Here is a 17916-nt window from a genome sequence, read left to right as displayed (position 1 = left end):
ATATGTTAAACGCACATTTTTTTGTCATGCTAAAGCACCAGCATTTGAATTTGCATTGAGTAATGGAGCTATGGGGGTGTATTGACAGGGGGCATCCTGACTGGAGCCGAGGAATCGGTGAGGAGAGCACACACAACTGCGTTTGTCCTTCTCACCCTCTCATCCTTCCCAGAGAGGAGTCTGAAGTATCTGAAGTATTGACTGTTCTGCTATTTGACTGCTTAGATTCACAGTTTTATTTAATTACTTTCCTTTGAGCTGGGGGGAAAAAAAAAGGAAAAGGCACAAGCTCTGTGGGGTTGTGTGGAATGAACCTGGAGTTATCGGGCACATGAAAGCATCTTTTTTAAACGAAAGACAAAAGCTGGAAAGAGATGGGAGCTAATAACGACTGGCAATGTGCAGTCACATTCATGTCCGTGTGAGTCTGAATCGCCCGCTTTTCTCGCGCTCTGAAGCTGTGTTTTCATCAGCTTCCCTCGTTCTCCCATCTCTTTGGAGAAATTTCTTTTTTTTTTTTTCTTTGTGCTTTGTGTTTTTGAAAGAAGGCGTTAATTGTGAAATCCTGTCTCGCTCCGTGATTCTGTGATCCTTTGAGCCACGTTGGTTTCTGTTTTTTAAAAAAGAAACTATTCTACACAGGCGTGGATTTCAAATAAAATGGTGGTTTTGATACCTCCTATACCTCATATCACTTCCTATGCCTCAGCTCTTGCACTTTGTATATACCAGTTTTATATGCCATTTGCTATTCATATATGCTTGCTATTTATATATGCTGTTGCACTTCTGGTTAGATGCTAACTGCATTTCATTGGCTCCGTACCTGTACTCTGCACATTGACAATAAAGTTGAATCTAATCTAATATAAACTAATCTAACGTGTGTCTGTACAGTGATCAGGTGATGGTTCTTATACTGTGTATCACCTCTAGGGGGCGCATGTGGCCCCCTCAGGTTAGGGAGGCCATAAAGGCCTGGAGCACTCAGTCCGTTTGGGGGGAATCTGACCTGAAGAGTCAGGGAGGGGGGGGAGAGTGAGTAATAGTTTTCCCTGTGCGGTCTTGCATACTCAACACCTCCTGTACTGTTGTTAAGAGCTCGTAGATTTCCTTCTTGACTGTGGCACTAAATCTACGGCGTGCCTCTGAGCTTTGAGAAGCTCCTTTATAGATCCCGTGCTGCGGTGCCTGGACTGTGTGAAAGTGCTGGGCAGGAAATTGCCCGGCTTGCAGATCTCAGCTGAACTTTCGAAGCTTTTATTTGCTCTGCGCTGGTGTCGGAGATGGGGGTGGGGGGGGCGAAGTTCGCCACTCGGAGAGGTGATTGTCCTGCAGCGTTGATGTGGTCCTCAGTCTCACCCTGCGAGCCAGTCTGAAGGCAGGGGAGGAGTTAGGACACAGAAAGAGTTGGAGGGTGTCTATGTGGGACCTTACGTGATCGTGGCATACATGATGTGTATGTGATGTCACAGGGCCATAGTGTCCTCTCCTCTGTCAACCCCTGTCTTCTGTATCCCCCTCCTTTTGTGTCTCCTCCTCCCTTTCTGTTTCTGTCGTTTGCCTATTGATCTCCTTCTCTCTCTCTCCCTCTCTCTCCCTCTCTCTCTCGCTCTCTTTCTCTCTCTCTCTCCCTCTCTCTCTCCTTCTCCCTCTCTCTCTTCTCTCTCTCTTTCCCTCTCCCTCTCTCTCTCTCTCTCTCTCTCTCTCTCTCTCTCTCTCTCTCTCTCTCTCTCTCCCTTTCCCTCTTTGTTTTTTTTTCTCTCTCCCTCCTTTTTTCACTCTTCCTCTGTCTCACTTTGGCTCTTACAGTATAATCTCATCTTTCTCCTCAACCTCCCCCCCCCCCCCCCCCCCGGGAAGACAGGCTGTTGGTGCCACTGCCAGCACAGCTGCTCTCCATCCCCGCCGACATCTCCTCCAAACCCGGCACTGATGGCGCACGGTGGCTGCTTTGCAGTGGACTCCGGCGCTAACGGGCTCAGAATCTGGTCTGTGGCGTTCTGCTCCTGTCCCCCCGGTTCTGAGGCTCACGCCGTTTCCCGTTCCAGGGCCGGGTTACAGCGCTCCTCCCACGCAGAATGGAAATGCCTTTTTGTTTACAGTCCCCGTGTTTTAATGCGCCACTCTCAACGTGTCATCTCCTTTCTGTCCAGCTCAGCAGTCCCCACTTCTTCCCGGCTGGATTTAATTGCTGCTTTTCAGCAACTTTTTTTTTTCTGTTTCTTTTTTATCCGGGAGTAATTGTCAAGCCCACCCCCCCCCCCATCCCCCGCAAGCGGCCGGACTCTTGTCATCTGCGTTTGTGGCGCTGGCTGCTGAACAGGCATGTTTCATAAAAATTTGATGCGTCCTTTCTCCGGTCCTCGCTGACATTAAAATATTTGTCAGGTTTATTTCAAACTGAATGTATACTGAAGATGTCCCCCGTGTCATTTTATTGTGGAAGGGAGCCGCAAAACCCATCTCCTTTCTTTCTTTGATGCCACCCAAAATGGTATAAATGTTGGTGAAGGCGTCTCTAGAAACACTTGCCTTCCTTAAAACATAAGAAGTCCAATAATGAGAACAGGCAATTTAGCCCACCTAGACTCATCATTTTGTCTGTAGCCTGGAGTGTATCTACTGTAGGACTGTGTCAAGCCTGCTCTTGAATACTCTAAATGTTTCTGCCTCCCCTGTGAAGCCTGTTAAGCTATTCCATGCATTTAAAACTCTGAGAGGAAAAAATACTTCCTATTATCAGTGTGAAATTTCCCTTTACCTAATAACTATCTATGTTCTCTTGTTCTGCTGACAGAACTAATTTTAAAAATAGTTTCTGGAGACCACTTTATTTCCCTTTTAAAAATTAAAGAACTTGAATCAATTAAAATGTTATGATCATATTCCTGCAAGATAACTGAGAGGAGGATATGCAGTAGTTCTGGAATGAAGTTGAGACAGGTAGAAGTTGGGTTCATCAGAAAAAAGTGTGATCAGTTACAGGGGTGGTATGAGAATCATCTCACTGCCATATTCCAGAGGTGATCATTTCTTTCAGTATTTACTTCTAAAAGTTTTGCTGCTCTTGTTATACCTGCTCTTCTTGATGAGGTTTAAGGGAATGTGTGCCACTTGTATACACATTCACCTGCTCTCTATGTCCCCACTTTTTCCTCACCAGGTACCCTGCCCTATGAGATCAAGATCGTAATCGCTGGGAACCACGAACTAACCTTTGACCAGGAGTTCATGGCGGACTTGATCAAGCAGGACTTCTACTACTTTCCCTCGGCATCCAAGCTGAAGCCAGAGAACTATGAGAATGTCCAGTCCCTGCTGACCAACTGCATCTACCTGCAGGACTCGGAGGTGACAGTCAGGGGCCTCCGAATCTACGGCACCCCGTGGTAAGTTTGGGCCAGCTGGCCACATTGGGCCTGGGTGTCCAGGACTCTTATGCCCTGTTTTTGGGTTCTGTGCCTCTCAGTTTTAAAGTGAACCTTGCTGGTTTGAGTGGGTTTGACACATTTAAATGGAGGCTGTAACTATGGTGTCAGTGAGAGCTACTCGGTCCTCATATGGATGATTACTCATTGTCATCGTTCGTTGAGTTTTCTGTCCTGTGGTATGCTCTGTTCTGAGGTTGGGCCTCAGCTGCAAAAACCGGACAGAGCCACCATGAAAGCATGACACCTTCACCATTGCTTCTTCCACAGCATTCCAGAACTGTGTCTAGGTAACATTCCGGAACTTTGACACCTTCACCATTGCTTCTTCCACAGCATTCCAGAACTGTGTCTAGGTAACATTCTGGAACTTTTCACACTGTGCCGGAATCTTTACAGAAATCCAGTCTCCTCGGTTTTTCAGAACCTCCACGGTATTAAAAAGTGTCATACACACTTCCAGACCTTCACAATGCCTCTGGCTCTGAAAAGAAAGATTGTTTTACTGTCTCATTTGGGTGATCAGTGGCCTTAGGTCATTTAGTCGCTTTCTGTAATTTTCTGTCCCGTTTTTAGTCACTTTCTTGGATTGGCAAAGACCTACATTTGTCACGTGTCAAGTCTGAGTAAAGTGTCTAAATTTGTCCAGAGCTGAATAGAACTGAGAACAGAGTTGAAGTCGTGCCTGAAAGGAGGCTGCTGTACGGTAGTTCATTACACAGACCTAAGAAAACATTTGTTATGCGCCAGGCCAGCAATGGCATTTCTGCCTGGAGGGTTTTATCATTCTGAAAGAGGACTCCAGCTGGAAGTGTTGCTTCGTCTCTCTGCGGCTCTCTGTCTGCCTGTCCGTCTCTCTGTCCGTCTGCGTCCATCCCCTCCACATGTCGTTGGCTCGGGAGCGAGATCGCTGGTGGCAGCCCGCTCTCTAATCTCCATCAGGAACAGTGGGACAGAGCTGCTAAAAATCTGGTCTCCATGGTGATTTCTTTTTCGCAAACGAGCTGGATTTATGGACTGCAGCCCGCTCCGCCTCGGGGCGTTGGGTTTTGAAGTGCGTCTCGCCTGTATCAGCTGGAAGCGAGGAGCGAGACGCCCCCCCCCACCACCTCCCTTCCTCCAGGTCTCCGCAGACGAGCGCGATTAGCATGGGCTCGCCATGACACTTTTCTCTCCTTCCCTCGTGGTGCACCACACTCATCAGCCTTGACCAGATTTCACTCGATCCCCCCCCACCCTGAAACACACAAACAAACACACACACACACACACACACACACACACACCCACACCTTACTTTGCCCACCTAAGATGTAAGCTGTGTTTCCCCCCCAAATCCAAAAAGATTTGTCATTTTCCGAAATGGAGAATGAAAAGGACTGCGAGGGAGGAGGACTGTGTGAGGACTGTGTTTTATTCCCCCCCCGCTGCTGATGGTAATGCAAGTTTACAAGTAATTTGTCATCCGCGTATCACAGCTTCACCGCGTTGCGATACTAAAAGGAGGGGAGAGGGAGAGACAGAGAGAGAGGGAGAGAGAGGGAGAGAGAGAGAGCGCGCGACAGAAAAGCTAATTCTCATGTAGGTGGCAATGGAATGAACAATAGCTGTCCTTCAGAACCTCAAAGTGCAAACAAGGCGTAACGCAAGGAGCCGAAAGCGCGGGGAAGCGGACGACAGAGGCGATTAGACTGATGAAACGTTTGGCACAGCTGTGTTAAACCACAGGCCTTTTTTTTTTTTTTTTTTTTTTTTCTGTGGCCTGGGTTTTTCACACACGTGGTGGTGTGGGTCGGGGCAGGAGAACGCTCCCCGTTGTCTGCCTCAGTGAGATTCTGCATGCGCGTCTCCTTTGCACAGAGAGACAGAGAGAGCGAGAGAGAATGCCACACGCACCGGCTAATGTGCGGTGCACCCGCTCGTCTGTGGAAATGCGGGAATTACCCGCGCGCAGTCGAATGCGAGGAACTCATCTACGCCCTGTCCGCTCGGTCTTTAACTCCTCTTAATATGGAAGGCGCGATTAATGGGATTAGAAGGCTATAGAAGTATTGAGGCCATGTTACCCTGTCCTCTAGCGCCATAAGTGCAGTGAGTCGAGTGCTGAGCTCATGTTCAGCTCTGACTCTGACTCTGTAGCTAATATAGATAATATGTGTAAAATGTACAGCTTATTGCTGTTATTCCACGGCTGTTTTGTTTTTTTTAATGTAATCCAGGTTTCCCATTAATGGGGAGGACATCTTAATATGACATGATTCTGTGCATATGTGAACCCGTAGAACTGTTTGCTGTGCTGATTTCCACAGTATCAGCCTTAATTTCTGTGAACTTTGTGGCAGTTGTTTCTCTTAACTGTACGTAGATGAGCTTCAACAGAATATAGTCATATCAGCTCAAAATTCGGGATATCCTGTGGCGTACTCAATATGATTGCTGAGGTGCATTTTGGTGCATTTACAGATGGACCATTCACACTAATCTGTAGTCTGACTGACAGAGTTCACACATTATCACAGTTTTATGCTGTGCTCTAGTTGAATTTATTTCCATATAAATCTATATTTCCTATTTTCCCTCTGCTTTTTCATTGAATTTGTGGACCATTAGATAACTAAGTTTTGCTGAGACAGTGCAGCTTGTACTCTTTGTGTAAGTGTAGGACAAATTACTTCAACCATCTTAGCTTTTACAGACCAAAGATCTGACCTGCTTTATAATTCATGGTATAAAGTTCTCTAAATGTTGATAATGAACCTCTCTTAAGACAGACAGATGTGTTAAATCACCATCTCAGACTTTATTCTCTTTAAGATGAGGAGAAAGAGGGGGGGTGGGGGTGGGGAGGAGGCAGCTTTTAAAAATTCAAACAGGGGAAATGCTGCACACTGACTCCATGTGGAATCATTAACGAGAGGGATGCAAAAGACTTCTTAATTATATTTTTTTTAATTATTGAGGATTTGCTCCTCTTCTGTTGTGGCCTAATTAAAATAGACCATCAAAAAAGAAACTGTCTTGTCTTTTCCTCTGTACTTTCCCCGGTTTCCTAAATGAAACGAAATACCTGTTTCTGTCCCCATCCACTGTGACTGGGGGAAGGGCATTTCGTTGTCTCGAAAGAAGTGTTGAGGTTGGAGTTGAAATAAGAACAGGAGGCAGGGAGAGAAGAGTACCTAACAGATAGCAGTAATATTTCCATTAGTGAAGCAAGTACAGACAGAGCCAATAGTTCACCTCTCATCCATGCTGAGATAATGTTAAATAATAATCTGTAATGCTTTATCCAGACTGGAGAGCTAATGTTGTGGATTTGCTGTTTATAGCTGTTTGACTTTGGCGCATCAAACCCAGTATTCTGTAGTCCAAGTGCAGTCTTTGCTCCCCCCCGGAGTCACTGTTGCCTACTGGGAATTGTAGTCCGGTGACTTGATCTGTGACCTGTGAGTCCCCTGTGGTTTATGGGACACTGAAGGGAGTTTTAGTGGCAGAGCTCTACCTGCACCGCGTGCCCTGGTAAAGCCGATCCAGCTAGGAAAACAGTCTGCCTTTTGGTTCTTTGGGGATCAGACAGCCCTGTTTGCTTTTTCTGGGGCACGCCTCACGAGGACTCACTAAATTAACATTTGAAGTGCGCTGGGGCTCCCCAGCCCCCTCCACCCCCCCAACCCGTCATCTTCACAATGAAGCCGTATAATGGAGAGAATATGGAGATATACTGTTAGCGTGCATAATTTAAATACCTGAATGCCACCAGAAAAAGTGTCCTAATGGGTTTGCCATACTTTTCGCATTTCTTCTCCTCATTTTTCCTTTCTGCATCTGCTGCGCCCGTTTCCCTCTCTTTTTCTTAAGTGCTGCCAATTACTAAGCCCCGGCAGAGAGCGGAGCGCGTTGTGATGGAAATGCGCGTGTAGGTGGGAGAAACGGGAGCGGGAGAAGGCGCTTTGTGTGCCGTTTCCTCAGGGGCGGCTCTTTAAATTACCTGTAAAACGGCCCCCAGGGGCCGCTGTGTTTCTCTCTGTCTCTCTCTCTCTCTCTGTCTCTCTCTCTCTCTCTCTCTCTCTCTCTCGTTCACGCGTGGGGACGGAGGCTGTCTGCCCCAGGGCATTCTTTTTCACTTACAGTTGCGCATGCTCTTCCCCTCTGTTGCGTGTGGCACTGGGCACAGCACGGGCCGTAATGGTGCTCCCTGAGGCAGAACAGGCGGGCGTTTCTCTTTGTTTCACGCTCTCAGGCTTGTGGTTGCAGGATGGCAGCACAGCCAGCAAAAAGGAGCTCTGTTCTGAGCTCTCATTGGCTGTTGCGATCTCTAATATAACGGAGAGGAGTGGAGGCCACAGGAAGTGGAGTTCTGTTGAAGGTTTCCGTGCAACAGCCTCTGGTGCGATGGCCATGCCATGTGGCCCAGAGAAAAGTGTCGATCGGCAGTGCTGATGAGCCTTAAGCCAGCATTGTCTTGGCAATCTGATGTTAGAAAGCGCCCACAGCTCAAAGAGCTGGCAGTGGGCTTGCTGACCTACATGGTGACCTCACACCAGGGAGGTGTTTGATACTGGCCTGTCACATCAGGTCATGGCAAGCCAATCAGGTCATGGATATCTGTCGAACTCTGTAGCAGTGAACTGCGTGGTTGGTGGCTTTAATGCTTTTGGTTACAGTGACTGACAGAGCTAGAGGGACTGTTGCAAATATCCCAGTCAGAGTCAGTTTGGTCATTAGGGCAGATTTGATCCCAAATCTAAAGTCCAACGCTAATGATGTCCTGTTCATCTTGCTAGGATTGACAGGGTGAAAATAACTGGAGTGAAATCTAATCGTGGTGTCGCACAGGTTAAGTGAGAAGTTGGAGGCACAGCACAGCATTGGGGTTTTTCAGAGAACTTTAAAATAATTTGTGTCTCCTGGGTTTTTACACATTCTAATTTCCCACTAAATGGGACATCTGTTTGAGAATGGGAAGATTTGCCACGGTTGCCAAGGCAACTATCACTCTGATGAAGGGGGGGGGGGGGGGGGGGTTCAGGAGCTTTATAGACAGAATTAGACAGAATTTAAGAGATGTAACTCACATTATTTTTGCCAGACAAACAGTACGGAGACGCTAATGGTGGTGTAGAATCTCCATCCCTCCTCCCCCTTACAGAAGTGCAGCATCAACAATATAAGTATACAGCCTGAAATAAAACCAGGAACACTGCGCTCAGATCAGCCACCAATTAGAAGCACAAAAATATGCTGAAAATGGCTCTCAGCAGAAACATCAAAACCTCCCCCATCCTTTTACACAGGGTTTCATTCTTTATGGTAATTGACAATTATTTGTAATAGAAAGGGGTTTGATTGGGACAGATGTGCTGTATTAGTATTTTATAAATGACATTTAAAGAGGTGTTCAGCTGGCTCAGAAAGCGGGGCTGCTGGTAGTGTTAGCCTTGCAGTTTTGGTGGTTATTAGAAGTTTTATAAATACAGGAGCACCGTGTGCGTTTCCTCAGTCCCCCCCTGCGGTCTGCTACCTCCTCAGCCGTGTGCTCCTGCCTCTGTACTCTCTTCTCTGTCTCTTCCTCTGCGCCCCTTTCTTTCTCTGCTCTGGTCTTTGTGTGCCTTTGTCTGTGTCTCCTCCATGTACTGTCCTGTCTTCTTTGTCCCCTTACCTCTGTGCCATACGCTCTTCTGTCCCTCTCTGTCGCCTGTGTGTCCTCACTGCGCTATCCTCTCGGCCACCTTATCTCTGTGCCGTTTTCTCTTCTCCGTCCCTTTATCTTTGTCTTATACTGTGTTCTCTGTCTCCTTCTCTCCGTCCCTGCATCTCTATGTTGCGCTCTTTTCTTCTCTGTCCCTTCCTCTCTGCCATACTCTCGTCTCTGTCCCCTTGTTTCTATGCTCTTTTCCTCTTTCCCCTCATCTCTGTGGTACAGGCTCTTCTGTCCCTCTCTGTCCCCTTCTCTATGTGCTATACTCTTTCTTCTGTCCGCTTCTCTATGTGCTATACTCTGTCCCCTTCTCTATGTGCTATACCCTGTACTCTGTTCCTTTATCTCTCCTCTGTTCTCTGTCTCCTCCTCACTGTCCCCTGCTCTCTGTGGTATGCTCTCCTCCCTGTCCTCCTCTGCCCCCCTCGGTGCCGGTCTCCCCCGGCCTGCTCTGGGCCCTACTCGCTGCCCCCCTCCGGAGCTCTGTCTGGGCTGGCTCACACCTCCCACTCCCCGGCAGCCCTCACACCGCTTCAGGCAGTGCCATATGACAGAGCCCTGGTGCAGGCTTCCCGCACCTGCTCGCAAATGCCAGATTTGTCAGAGGGCCCTGGCACCAGCTCTTCACCCCCCACCGCCCCCTGCATGGGGGAGGATGGCACAGGAGCGTGTGGGCCCGTGGAGACTATGGGCACAGGAGCCTGGCAGAGGGTTCAGTCACTCTCCTTTTCTCTCTCTACCACTCTTTTCTTCTCTCTGTCTCTCTTGCTCTCTTTCCAACTGCTTTCTTCTCTCTCTTTCTCTCTCTCCCACTCTGTTCTTCTTCTCTCTCTCTCTCTCTCTCTCTCTCTCTCTCTCTCTCTCTCTCTCTCTCTCTCACACTCACACACTCACACACTCACACACGCACACTCCCTCGTTCCTCTTTGTGTCCCAGGAGCATCCCGTTCCTAACAGAACGTGGTTGTGGTTTGTGAAGCGCTGTGACAATGCCCCCAACCACGCGTCTCTAACGTATTAGCAACGTGTTTTCAGCGTTCTCACAGCTTGGAATGTTCTCTCCGGTGGGAGCTCATTATGGTTCCATATGAAGTTGCCTGTTATGGCCCAATATCCGGAATTATACGTCCCCCACAGAAATTGGTCTTCATTCTAAATCTCTGATACGTCTTTGTCATTCACACTGTTGCAGCTTTTCGGATTGCTGGTGTCATCGCAAGTCTGTTTTCTTTATTAAACCTTATTCCATCTGGCATTTTTGAACGTTTGATACATCACAACCCAGGGTTTAAAAGAAAAGAGTATATGTTCAATATAAATCTCATCAACCAGAGAATTGGTTTGTCAAAAACATGTGACAGTAGAATGAAATATGAAAACTCAGACACACAGGTGCATTGGAGTGGAGTTTGTGTTGTATATACAGATCGCTGAGTTCTTCACTAACCCTGAAGTAAAACCAAGAGACAGAAACTGAGAGGGAAAGAGAGACTGAGAGAGACAGAGAGAGAGGGGGAGACTAAGAGAGAGGGAGAGAGACAGAGAAGAAACGAGAGAGAGAGAGAGAGATAGTGAAGGGAAGGAGAGGGCAGAGCTGAGTTCCTCTTCTGGTATCAAACTTCATTATAGCTTGTCAGGAAACAGGGAGTCCTGACAGTAGAGTGTTCAGAACAGCGGATGAGGTATTTATTCATGTGTCACTGCCCACTCATCCCGATACCTCTGTCTCCATATCCCAGAACATTCTGACACTGGGGTGGGAAGGGGGGGGGGGGGGCGACAGACCTGCCTGTTTATTAGATACAACCCCTAGGTGCGGAGACCAGGGAGAGAGGCCTGTCAGGAAGTGGAAGGGCCGTGTGACGTTTAACAAAATGCAAATAATCTGAGCAGAAAGGAGGGGAGAGCAAAAGACCCTGGAGCCCCCCCCCCCATGGGAGGGGCGGAATGGGGCGGAATGGGGGGGAAGGGGGGGGGGGTGCCGGTAGCAGATGTGTCTCTCTGACAGCCTCTCTGTCAGCATGTGTGAAACAGGCTTGATTTTCAAAATGAATGTAGCATTTGATGGAATGCGATGCACTTTCAGAGGTAGAATTAGCATTGGCTGCCATTCATGATGCCCTTAGATATTTTACTAGCGGAATGAATCACTCGCCTTTTCATTATTTATTTATTTATTTTTTTTTTTTTGGGGGGGGGGGTCTGCTATGAATTCACATGACCAGGATAATAAATATCCAGAACATGTCACTTGACATTTTAAATGGTTGTTAAAAAAATAATTTATTCCATTGGCATAATGGCTATTAATACACTGTGAACAGGAAATGCCAAAGATGAAAGAAACCTCTTCCACTGCGAAATGCTGGTAAGGGTTAAACTCCTCCAGACTAGAGACACTGTATAGCAAAAAGCTGTTAATCAGAGAGGCAAATGTTCCTGTAGATCAGCCTGAGTTTGAACAGCTGTGCTCAAATTGATTTTTTTTCCCCCCTCTTGTAAGAAGGAAGAAGCCATGTTTCTTCTGTAACGAAGCTCTGAGCGCGTGCAGACGCGCCACCATGCTACAGATGGTTTTTCAATGCGGGCTTGTCTTTCTTTGTCGGCACAGTACGGTAAAGGACTCTTCATTTGTGCCATGAGTTATGTAGTGCATCTGTCCCAACACCCAAGAATGGAGGAAAAATGTAGCAGCTGTTTAATATCTATGTATTTTAGATATTAATATTTAATCTTAATAGTGAAAAAATCACCTAAAAACAGACACAAAGGCGGGCATTAGTTTATGATGTGGACCTTTTTGCTTGAAATTTAATCCCACACCTACTCAAGCATTTAGTCTTCCTGCTGTCTGCGTTTTGGCTTCAGTTGCGCAATTAAAGCTAGCTGGGAGCAGAACTATCTGAATGGGAGCACTTGCTTCTTCAGAATTTAGTGTTTCTAATGTAGTTCCATGGGTCCGTGTGGTGTGGTCCCCGCCTCAGCTGAACTAAAAATGATCATTTCAGATAAAGCCAAGCTGAGGGATATAATTTGAATGTGATTTCGCCTACAGAAAAGCACACTCTTACTCACTTTTGAAATGCAAAGTGCAGAGTTGTGAAAGCTGTTTTTTTTTTTTCTTTTTTCTCCATGTTATCGTTACTCATCGCCATCCGCTGGCTCTGCTGCTCCTTCTGAAGGCAGAACGTGGATTGTATCAGGCTTTATTTATTTTTGTCACATTCAAAAAGTTTTCTTCTTATGATTTATGTACTGGAGGTGCGTGCACGGGTATGGAGTAGGTGAGTGCTGTCTGCAGTATGTTGTGCTGTAGCCTGAAATACAGTTGAACTGCTCTCTCTGAAATGACTTCATCGGGGGGGGTTGCATCACCTCCGCACTCTGATACACATTTCCTGAATCGGCCCTGAATACTAGCCCTGTTGGTGTTGACCGACAGAGAGAAGTCAACTCCAGGCCCTGCCGTAACTCACAGCTCTGAGACACCCGCAGAAAGAGGGCCCATGTTCCCACCTGGATAAAGAAGGTACAGGAGATGCTGACTGGGTCAGATCCAAGCCCGCTATTGTTTCTGCAGCTCTATTTTAGTTCAGGCTGCGCCAGAGTCATAATCCCTGGGAACAGTCAGATAGTGATGCAGTCAGAAAGTGATATTCTTTGCCTTTCAGGGGTTTTTCTTTTGTTCCACCTTGTATTTTGTGGCTCTTCACAAGGAAGAGCTTCGCCTCAGTAGAGTCTTGCTATGTACCCTTGATCTGTTGAATGAACCGCAGAACTGGATGTATTTGACACCATGATTAAATACCAAAATACATACAGTACCAGGCAAAAGTCTGGACGCACCTGATTAAGATAATGGGAAACATGCATTCAAAGCCATTTCCATCTAAAGACTTGTGCTTAAATGCTTGAAATTTGTTTCTTAGACAAAGATAAGTAGTGAAGTTGATGCCTATGTATGAATTTCTTTCCAAAAATGTTAATTAAAAAAATGTAATTTTTAAATTCTAAAATATAAGCGTTTTGATTTCTTTTATTTAACATGAGGTTGTTAACACTCTTGTAGGCTATGAAATGAAAATGCAACATTACTGACAAAAAGAAATTTCCTTCCAGGAGCATAAATATTGTTTCACCATGTGTAATATGGTCCCTGCAACATGTCAATAGGCATAATTTTCTTCTTATAACAAAATTATGTCAGATTATGGTCTCTTTGCAAGATCTGGGGGATATACGTGGACGTTACGAGGAATTTACCAGGAGAAAAATGTCCTAAATGAATGAACACACATGAGAATGTGTGTAGCTGTCTAGCTGCTATAGCCATGACCCCAGTGATTCTCTAATAACGACTTACATGTCAAAGCTATGTTGTATAATGAATCCTTGTGAAAGAATTCCATTGTGCAAGAGATAATGGGAACACAAATGATGACATCTTGCAACAAGTATTATTTTGCACACATTATGAGACAGTCACTACAAAGGGTCCCTCATTTTATCATTTCAGATTTCAGCAAAAGTGGGCAGTAGCAGGCTGAGAAAGGTTATCCATGCCAGACACCCAAAAACTTGTTTTCATTTAATCAGTCAATTAATAGGATTAATCAGATTTACATGGTGTAGCACATCAAAGGTAATGTTATGGAGGGCGTTTTGTGGAAACGATGTCATCTGCAGCAGATATCGTTTGGAAACGGCGTTGATGCTTTGGCAACAAAAGAAACCGTCTCATGTGCCAGTAGCCGAATCAATGAGATGTGATCAAACTATGCTTGATCTGTGATGGACAGATGTCCCAGTGGAACAGAGAGATTTGTTTTTTGAGAGGATGAAAAACAATTAAAAAAAAAAGAAACAAAAATCCTCAGATTAATCAGGAGCAAAGTGGAATATTTCCCCTCTGTCCCTTAATTATAGAGCTGTAACCAAAGAAAAAAAATGGGAGACTGAGTTCGGTGAACTTCAGCTTCAGCTAAACTGTGCCAGCATAGTGTAGCCTCACACACAATGGGTACTAGAGTTTTTTTATTTTTAACCATAAGAGATGCTTTTAAAGAATCTCATTCCTGTCTATGCTGAGGTACACTAAAGCATTTCACAATTATGTGGGCCCTGTGGAGAAACAGTGGCACTTGTTTGAAGTTTTTACCTTTTAGGAATGAGCAGGTAGCCAGCTGCCTGAGACCATAAGAGTCCAACAGGGTCAGGTGCATTGAACTCATTCAGCTGTGATGATGCAAGGAAATGTAGTGTTTTATGGGTAAAAAGCAAAGAAGTCTTGCATTTACTGCAAGGTTTCTGAGTTGGGGCTTGGTGATCGTGTTTTTTTTTTTTTTTTTTTTTTTTTTTTTAAGTCAGAATTCTTGCAGCAGAATTCTGGAATTATTTTACTCTGAAAAGAATACTGTATGAGCCGCCAGAGAGTACAACCCTGCATTACGCCGATTTATTCAGCCAAGCTCTTCTGCATCTTCATTTTGCTCTAGTTTTTTCAGTTTCTCAAGTTTACTTTTCTAAGCTGGAAAAAGCTAGTCTGAATGTTTTTTTTTTTTTAACCTGAGAGTTTGGAGACTTATCAGGGTCTTATATTTCACCAAGCTGTATAACCCAAACCAAAGTTATTTTTCCTCAAGCTGAGTTTTCCTTGAGATACTGGACCACCAATTATTCCACTCCAAGCTGCACTAGCCATCCTAGGAGTAGCACCGTTTGGACAGACAGGAATCCGTCTGTAATGTTTGTTAAAGCAAAGGAAAGAATTCCTGAAAAACGGGAGATCAGAACAGCATTTTATTTTCAAAACAAAAGTTGAGTTTTTGCATTTCTCTAATCAGTTGGTTAATCAAAAGGACAGGCTTGTTTCCACTACCAAGTAAAATGGAAGAAAAAAAATCATAATTTTTTCTTGCTTGCTCTGATACAGTTCAGGTAGTAATACACTGCACTCAACACAAAGGAAGAACAAAGAAAACCGCAGAGGACTTTATGAGAACAATATCTGCCTTAAGTTAGCTGGCCAACTGCTTGCCTGTATTCTGTACTGCTGGTTTTAGTCTTATTTATGGCACAACATGATACAATGTGCTGTGTAGATATCCTGTATATTGTGTTGCACATAAACGTATTCATAAATGGTTTCATTAATGTGTCACCCATGTGTGGACAGTTACGCGTTATCAAAATGACTGAATGAGTTACCATGAATAAACTTCACTCAACTGAGAACGTTTTTTTTTTTTTTTTTTCCCATCTTATTATTTCTGTTAAGCAATGTCAAGATATTTAAAGACTGCTATTGACCTCTATCTGTACTAGCAAATCGCAGGAGATTGCTTTGACCCTATGCAGTTTTAATTGAAATGGTTTCTTAACAAGGTTATCAGTGGGGGGGTATCTCTGGTGTATCAGGTAATACCAGGAACTTTAATAACAGCAGAATGACAGTCTCTTCCTCTCTTCTGGAGCTGGACAGTGTGGGACTGTGGGGGGGGGGGTTATTCTTGTGTTCTAATTATAAGTTCACAGGGCTCCGCTCCTTTGTCCCCCACTCTTGACCTGCACCTACCCTGCTTAATCTGTAATTAGGGTCATGGTGTTACTCGTTTCTTAATTAAATTAACGAGGCGTGATAATGGTGAAGTGCTGTCATTCCACCAGCTACCTTTCCCTTCAGACACCTCTTCTGCTTTTAAAGCTTTAGCTCTCTTCCGCTTGCACAGGAACGCAGATACATTAGTAATGTCGATTAGCACATGGTCCAGACATGCACATGCATGCATGCATACACACATATACATACATGTGTATGTGCATATATGCTTAAATACACACACACACACACACACACATGCACAAATACACACACATATATGCACACACAGACACCACTGCTGTGTCAGGACACCCACGTGTACCAATATGACAACTACAACCAGCCACACTGATTTGGAAGTAGTCACTGCTGCATCTGTAGAGTTCTGTTGTTGCTTGCAGCATTGCATCTGAATAAAATGTGTCTTAAAAGTGAACTTTCCCAAAGAGCATCCAGGTTTCATCAGCCAAGTGTATCCTTTATAGCCTTCACATTTCCCATGTCTGTGTTCAGCACAAACCAGTCTTCCCACTCTGACGCCATAAAGCTGGGAGTTCATTTAAATTTCAAATTCTCTTTAAACATTAATGCCCTCTTTTAAAAGACTTTCTCATATTATTTTATTAACAAGCGTGAAGTTAAACGATGAGATTAAATAATGACGTATTGTGCCTTTAGGTATTGCAGAAAATGATTTTTGAATTATTTATGAGGCAGTCACACATATCAGCATAACGTAAGAGAGTATAGACAAGCTTTATATCCTAATTCTTGTGCATGTTTCCCACATGCTGCATAAATACAGTAATATCCCTCCACTCCACAGCTCTTTTTTCATTTTCACATTTCCCAAATATACCCAGGTCTCGTATGTCCTTGTCTCCCTCCACTAGCTGACTATCAGAGCTTGTTTCAAATTCAGGGCCTTGGTGCAACTGTACTCAGTACAGCTAATCCCTGTCTACAAATCCATCATCCGTTTCTGCAGACCAGTAAGTGCTCTGTGCTTTGCCACCTCTGGTCCCCTGGACACTGTACTCCCACTAAAGGCCACTTATCGCAATCTTACCAAGCTCAGTAGTGCCCCCAGTGGTGACGTCTGCTAATGTCATTGCTAACGTCTTCAAAACCAAACTGTTCCAATCTCTTTGGTGAATGCTTAGCTCCTGGTACATCAGCTCCGTATATATCCCATAAAAATGTAAAGATTGATGTCGTGTTATACATTATTGTCAGGCATAACATTGACAAAATGCATTCAATTCTCATAAACCAAATATTCCTTTATCTCTAATAAAATAAATTTGCATTTGTGTTATATGTGTTATATTTGTATTGTGTCTAGTTGCCATTATAAATGATCTGTTGGGGCCCTGTATGGAATGATCAGGAAGTGCACAGATAATCTCCAGGCTCTGTAGTTCAGTCTGCTGCTGGTACACGGCCGGCATTCAGTGGTCATGCCTTTGGGTTCAACCCCTCTGTGGTGGCAATGCTGAAATCCCCCCCCAGTTCCATCAGTGGAGACCATGTTGGTTGTTAGTCATATGAAAGCTCAGATGAAGGGGCGGGCATTTTTTCATTCAGGAAAAATGTTCTCTGCAACAGCTTATGACACCTGTATTTTAACTGTCTTATGACAACAGCAGTGTGGTATAGTGGTAAGAAGCAGGGATTGTAACCAAAAGGTTGCTGGTTCTATTCCATACTGGGGCACTGCTGCTGTGTCCTTGGGCAAGCTACCTAACCCACAGTCGCCTAAGGTAAATATCCACCTGTATAAATGGATACAATTGTAAGTCACTCTGGATAAGAGCATCTGCTAAATGACAATAATGTAATGCAGCCTGTTTTTTATGTTAGCTGTTCTTTACCTATTGTGTGGAAGCAGGATATTAAGTGGTCAGTAAGGGAGTTTCTCTGATGAATGATTAATCCTTAATGCTGCTGTGTGATCATTGGGCATGTGGGTTCACGCTGAGCAGAGAAAAGATTTAAAGTGCTAGGTACATGCAGTTTTACAGTTTCTCTAGCTTTATTTTTTTCCAGATGAATTGTATCTATACGCTTAAGTTCTCTGACAAAACAGCTAGGTAGCCATTAAAATCCTATATTAGACAGAACAGAGATGCTCTCCATCGTTGCTTCTTCCATTTTAAATATTAAGGAAAATGTGGAAAGTAAATGGA

General features: G+C 44.8%; 1 protein-coding gene across 1 annotated transcript in view; it reads left to right on the top strand.

Annotated features, from left to right (window-relative positions):
* The window catches only part of LOC118770496 (metallophosphoesterase domain-containing protein 1-like), a 37101-nt gene that overhangs the window by 12842 nt on the left and 6343 nt on the right, over nt 1-17916 (top strand). The window contains exon 4 of the mRNA XM_036518214.1: nt 3167-3392. Within this exon, the coding sequence (XP_036374107.1) occupies nt 3167-3392 (226 nt within the window). The remainder of the gene's footprint in view (nt 1-3166; nt 3393-17916) is intronic.

Source organism: Megalops cyprinoides, chromosome 23, assembly GCF_013368585.1.
Source record: "Megalops cyprinoides isolate fMegCyp1 chromosome 23, fMegCyp1.pri, whole genome shotgun sequence".
NCBI lineage: Eukaryota > Metazoa > Chordata > Actinopteri > Elopiformes > Megalopidae > Megalops > Megalops cyprinoides.
This window is presented reverse-complemented; position numbering and strand designations above follow the sequence as displayed.